Here is a 5,931-nt window from a genome sequence, read left to right on the forward strand (position 1 = left end):
GAAAGGCGAAAAAACGAAGATAATTTTTTTTTTTGGACAAGGATTGATGACGTGTCAATTCAATGTAGCCGTTAGATTATATTAAGGGCTGAAATTAGAGCTTTTGCACCTCAGGGTATTGCACGGGATCTCAATCCTAGATTCACTTCCTCTCCATCTTGGGTTCTGTGCTATTACCCTCAAAAGAAGTTAGTGTCTCTTTCGTTTTCTCTATCACTAATTTGTCTAGTTGTTGTTTTATTTTTATTTTGTTGAAATAGTTGTTTTTTAATTGTTCAATAATAATGTTAGGTATTAATCGAAGATCGTATTATATTCCTTCTTTATATATACATATTTCATAGTATCAACTCTAGCATGATAAGATTCATTGTAAATTTTACATATCATTGTAAATTATATATATATATATATATATATATATATATCATATCATATCATATCATATGTAAAATTTACACACATATATATAAATATATATATATATATATATATGTACATTATGCCCTACCTTATCCTACTTTAATTTTTTCCCTACAATCCAGAGTATTTAAACCTAAAAATAAATGACAAGAAACCCAAAGAATTAAGTTTAGACTTGACAACTTATATTAAGGGTTTGTCTGGAATCCGCTTATTTTACTGAAATTGAATTTTTTTTGCTAAAAGTACGGTAAATAAAAGTAAAAGTTAATTGAAATAGTACGGTATGATCCCTGAATAGTAGCAAAAATAAGCTGAATAGTAAAATAAGTTGGCAAAAAAAAAAAACTTTGCCAAACAAACACTAAGCCTCTTTTTTTTTTTTTTTTTTTCCACCTTACATTAAATTAGTTGAACAAGTAGTTTACCTTCTTATATTCACATTTTAGTATAGCGAAAGAAGCAACTGACAAATTTTTTAGCAAAAGATAAAGAGGTTTGACTGTCTGTAATTTAAATTTATTCACATTCATCCTCATAAATTTGATTTTTTATATATATAATTTTCAAGTTAAATAATTTTTGTAAGAGCATTTTCTACCCAAAAAAATATTATAAAAGATTTATGTGAAAAAGGACAAAAGTTTGGAAAAGAGCCCTCACATTCCATGTCAACATTTTTTTTTTTTGGTTTGGTGAGTACAAGGTATAAAATATTTACATAAACTAAGAAAATGCAACGACCTAAACTAGTCAAAATTACATAATAAATACAACTGTCACCCACCCAAACAAATAAATTTAAAAACATAAAGTCAAGGATAATATACGTTTTATTTTATTTTTTCTGAGCAAAGAGTATACAGAGACATGAACAACTTGATTTTTTTTTGCTACAAGACATGAACAACTTGATTGATGAATGATGATAGACATGTCAAATACGAAAGAATCTTCTATTGTCTGCTTCCTAATACAGGTCACCATAAGAGTTTGACTTCAAATAAAACCTACTCTATAATATTATTCTATATCTCTCTCTCTCTCTGCACGTTCATTTTCAACTATTAATAGTAAAGATAGAAATTTAGCACCCTTTCCACTTCCCAACCCTCCACCCATATCTCTCTCTCTCTCTCAATGGAGACGAAACGTCAGCTTTTCATCTTCACTGCGGCGGCGCTGCTAATCTACGCCGGGTGCGCATCCTCCGCCAAACAATGCTCCGACTGCGGCAACACCACAGTCCCATACCCACTCAGCACGAGCCCCACCTGCGGCGACCAGTCCTACAAAATCCGCTGCGACGCGGCGGCTGGCGGCGGTACGCTGGTGTTCGACACACTCAACAACACGTACCCAATCGCATCCATCAACCCCTCCGCCCAGCGCTTCGTGATCAAGCCCGCCACCCTGGTCTCCAACGCCACCTGCGTCACCTCCGATCTCGTCCACCAGGGTCTCCAGCTCAACAGCTCGCTCCCATTCAACGTCACCAGCAGCAACACCATCTTGTACCTTAACTGCACCGCCGACTTGCTCCGCTCGCCTCTGAATTGCTCGTCCTCGAGTCTCTGCCACGTGTACGCTAACTACACCAGGGGAGTCTGTGCCAACGCTCCGCTGTGTTGTACCTTCAAGGCTGGTGGGTCGTCCACTTCGTACATGATTCGGGTTAGGGAGTCCGGGTGCAGTGCGTACACGAGCTTTGTGAACTTGGACACGAGTTTGGGAGTGGACCGGTGGGGTCAACCCGGTTTGGAGATTCAGTGGGTGTCGCCGAGAGAACCGGTTTGTGGGTCCCAGGTGGATTGTAATGATGGTGGGAACTCAACTTGTGGGCTTGACCCAGCTGAGAGTGGGGTCAGGAGGTGCTTCTGTAACTCTCCACTTGTCTGGGACCCAATTCAAGGGGTCTGTGTAAAATGTGAGAGTTGCCTACTTGTCTTTTATTTTATTATTTTTATCAGTGGAGTATTGTAATTGGCTAACACGTTGGCAATTTTTTTTTTGTGTTTTTGTGTAGATTGTCAAGATGCTCAGGGCTGTGGCAAAGCAGACAGGACAGCACTTATAGCAGGTAGTTTTGCTAGTAAATACCACTACCCTTTTGTTTGGGTTGGCTTGCAATTATTTGTGATTGATTGTTTTAAGTTACCACTTACGGTCATTTGCAAACATTTGGTATATGTGTTTAGATATATATTTTTAATTTTTAAATAATATTATATGTATTTTTATATATTTTTTCATCTATATATATTTTTTAAAAATGCAAACAACGTTACTAGAACACCATTACTAAACAGGCTAGATAACTCAGTTTAGTTTGATTCTAACTTATTCTAAAAACTAATTGGTATTTTGGTATGATAATAAAGAACTCTCATTAGAAATTGCCGCAATAAGCTAAAATCCTATCTAAAAATAAAAATTTACTATCTCTTAAATTTTAGTTATGGCCCATTGTTTTTATTTTTCAAAAATATTTTTTAACATAAGTCATTACTCATTACACCTAAAACACGTGATTTTGGAGAATTTAGTGGATGGTTTTTATTTTTTTAAAATTAATCTTTCTTGCTTGAAGAACTTTGATTCTTTCTAGATGGATAATATCCTTCCTGGACAAGCAACAATCGGATGGCACACGTTTTCTTACTGGTCAAACAATCGAAAACAGGGGTGAGGTTTGAAATTTAAGCCAATTAGGTGCGAATTTCTCATAAGGAGTGCCATGTACTCACTGTAATTTCTACGTTAAGATTCTCTATTAGAGCTTTACTTCGTTTATCCGAATTTGTTTATCTAGTTCTCTAGGAATGAGATGTAATAGGTATATGTAATATCAATCTCATAATAATCTTTGATTTGAGTAAGAATTTTTTATATGCAACTAGGACCTAATTCTTGCTTTGATACAGAAACCTTCAACGCTGGTGATTGTGAAGTGGTGGTTTTACTTAGTGAACGAAGTAGTTATCTTGACTTTCATATGGAGTATTATTAGTAAGTCACACTAAGCGCTAAAATTAAAACATTGGTGATTGTGAAGTGGTGGTTTTACTTAGTGAATGAAGTAGTTATCTTGACTTTCATGCTTAGTATTATTAGTAAGTCACTAAGAGCTAAAATTAAAACAAACACTTGATTTAAAATTAAATTTGGATGCTTTGACTTTAACATAATTTATATATGATATTTGATGATAAGTAAGCAATATCACACACATATATACACACAAGTTACTTTGATACATAATTAAATAGTTGGAATTTCCATTGGAGATCTTTGGAGCAAATTCATACCTTTTCTTAGAAACAAAGTCATACTTAAGGGCTAGAAATTTCAATTTCGCAGGAGCCTCTACTCATCAAAATACAAAAGTGATTGCAACCAAATGAGCATGCAAATATATAAAAATTTCTGCACTATTATGTCTAACAAAATTGAGAATATTTTGGTGTAGGCTTAACTTCTGGCCTTGGTGCAACGCTATTTCTAGCCATCATCGCCATCCTACTCTATAAACGCCATAGGCGCATCATAGAAGCACAAGAACGCCTGGCCAAAGAGCGCGAAGATATCCTAAATGCTAGTGGTGGAGGCAGAGCTGCAAAATTATTCACTGGCAAAGAAATTAAGAAAGCAACACATGATTTTTCCAAGGACCGCCTCCTAGGTGCTGGTGGGTATGGTGACGTCTACAAAGGCTTTCTACAAGATGGCACTGTTGTAGCAGTTAAGTGTGCCAAGCTTGGAAACACCAAAGGCACTGATCAGGTCCTCAATGAGGTCCGAATTCTATGCCAAGTTAATCACCGGAGCCTTGTGCACCTTCTAGGTTGTTGTGTTGAGTTAGAGCAGCCTATTTTGGTCTATGAGTACATTGAGAATGGAGCGCTTTTAGAACATCTGCAGGGTCTAAAACATGGCGGGCGAGGCCAACTTACTTGGAGCCATCGTCTCCGCATTGCTCATGACGCTGCTGAAGGTCTCGCTTATCTCCATTCATCTGCTGTTCCTCCAATATATCATCGCGATGTCAAGTCTAGTAACATTTTACTCGATGAGAAATTGAATGCTAAGGTTTCTGATTTTGGGTTATCTAGGTTGGCTCATACTGATATGAGTCACATCTCAACGTGTGCTCAAGGAACTCTGGGATACCTTGATCCTGAATATTATAGAAACTACCAGTTGACCGATAAGAGTGATGTTTATAGTTTTGGAGTTGTGTTGTTGGAGCTATTGACGTCTCAGAAGGTGATTGATTTTAATAGGGCAGAAGATGATGTGAACTTGGCAGTTTATGTGCAGAGAATGGTGGAGGAAGAAAGGATAATGGATGTCATTGATCCTATGCTAAAAGAGGGAGCAACCACTTTGGAGATGGAGACCATGAAGGCTTTGGGTTTTCTGGCAGTGGGTTGCTTGGAAGAACGTAGACAGAACCGGCCTTCCATGAAAGAGGTTACTGAGGAGATTGAGTACATCATAAGCATTGCCAAGGCAAAGGCTGTAGAGAATTAGCAGTTAAGAGGTTTCCATGGACATTGGGATAAGTCATGATTGGTGTTTGTTTTTGTTGTAATTATGTCTCCTACCTATGACATGATTTCGTTTAGCTTATGACGTATATGGGTGTGTATCACCTTAGTTTTGGTTTGATAATAAGATATAATCTGTACTTTTGATGGTTACTAGTCCATTCAGGCATGGCATAGCTTTACCTCCCACGTTTAGAGGCAGCTAGATGCAAGTAGAAATACCGGATAACAACTTTGGGAGTTCAAAGGTTGGGCAAAAATGAAAGGCAGACCACACCCATGCTGGTCATAAAACAACCAATTTGACGCTGCCTACACCTCATATTTCTATTTACTTTCTCTCTTGTAATTTAGGAAGAGCACCAAACATATTGGCAAAATTTCACTTAAAGTTGTTTGTAACAATCACATAATTATAATCACAATTTTTTTTTAATCATTATATAATCAATTATATGTTAAGGTGGCAATTTGTGTTAGTGATTTATATTGTGTCGAGATATGGGTATTCAAATACATGGCTCAACCAAACACCCATTTAATTATTGTGTCAAACACCCTAAATGCTAACACAATCCATTAATTAAGTTTTATCAATATGACCATTAAAATTATTTTAATTACTAAATTATATTTAGAATTTAAATATATTTTTGAGAAAAATGACATGTATTTATATTAACAAGGCTACCACTAACTCAGATCTTTATCTTCTCCTATTTTCCCTTTTTTCATTTTTTCCCATATTAAAAGACCTCATATATATATATATGGAAAGGTTAAAGGATGTTTTAAAACCATTGGTTTAAGAAATATTTTTAGAAACTTTTTATGGGAAAATAAAAAAAGTAACTTATTTTATTATTATTATTATTTTTTTTTTACAGATTTTTATATTTTCCATAAAAGTTGTATAAAATTTTTTCTAAAATGATTTATTAACAAATGCCCTAAAAGC

The 5,931-nt window shown here is 35.5% G+C and overlaps 1 protein-coding gene across 1 annotated transcript; it reads left to right on the forward strand.

The window, feature by feature from the left end:
- The first annotated feature begins 1,478 nt into the window (after positions 1–1,478).
- On the forward strand, positions 1,479–5,126 carry LOC126697575 (wall-associated receptor kinase-like 20). The gene is made up of 3 exons (XM_050394639.1): positions 1,479–2,350; positions 2,450–2,503; positions 3,893–5,126. The coding sequence occupies exons 1-3, from the start codon at positions 1,564–1,566 to the stop codon at positions 4,954–4,956; spliced, it is 1,905 nt and encodes a 634-aa protein (XP_050250596.1). The 5' UTR covers positions 1,479–1,563; the 3' UTR covers positions 4,957–5,126.
- Positions 5,127–5,931: the final 805 nt, after the last annotated feature.

The sequence above is a fragment of the Quercus robur genome, chromosome 8 (genome assembly GCF_932294415.1).
Source record: "Quercus robur chromosome 8, dhQueRobu3.1, whole genome shotgun sequence".
Taxonomy (NCBI): Eukaryota; Viridiplantae; Streptophyta; class Magnoliopsida; order Fagales; family Fagaceae; genus Quercus; species Quercus robur.

What these genes read in the sequence shown, in the direction of transcription:
- LOC126697575 (XM_050394639.1), top strand. Translation starts at nt 1,564, where the DNA reads ATGGAGACGAAACGTCAGCTTTTCATCTTCACTGCGGCGGCGCTGCTA. An exon ending in TCAAGGGGTCTGTGTAAAAT is followed by an intron (nt 2,351 to 2,449) that starts GTGAGAGTTGCC and finishes GTTTTTGTGTAG; the next exon opens with ATTGTCAAGATGCTCAGGGC. An exon ending in CAGGACAGCACTTATAGCAG is followed by an intron (nt 2,504 to 3,892) that starts GTAGTTTTGCTA and finishes ATTTTGGTGTAG; the next exon opens with GCTTAACTTCTGGCCTTGGT.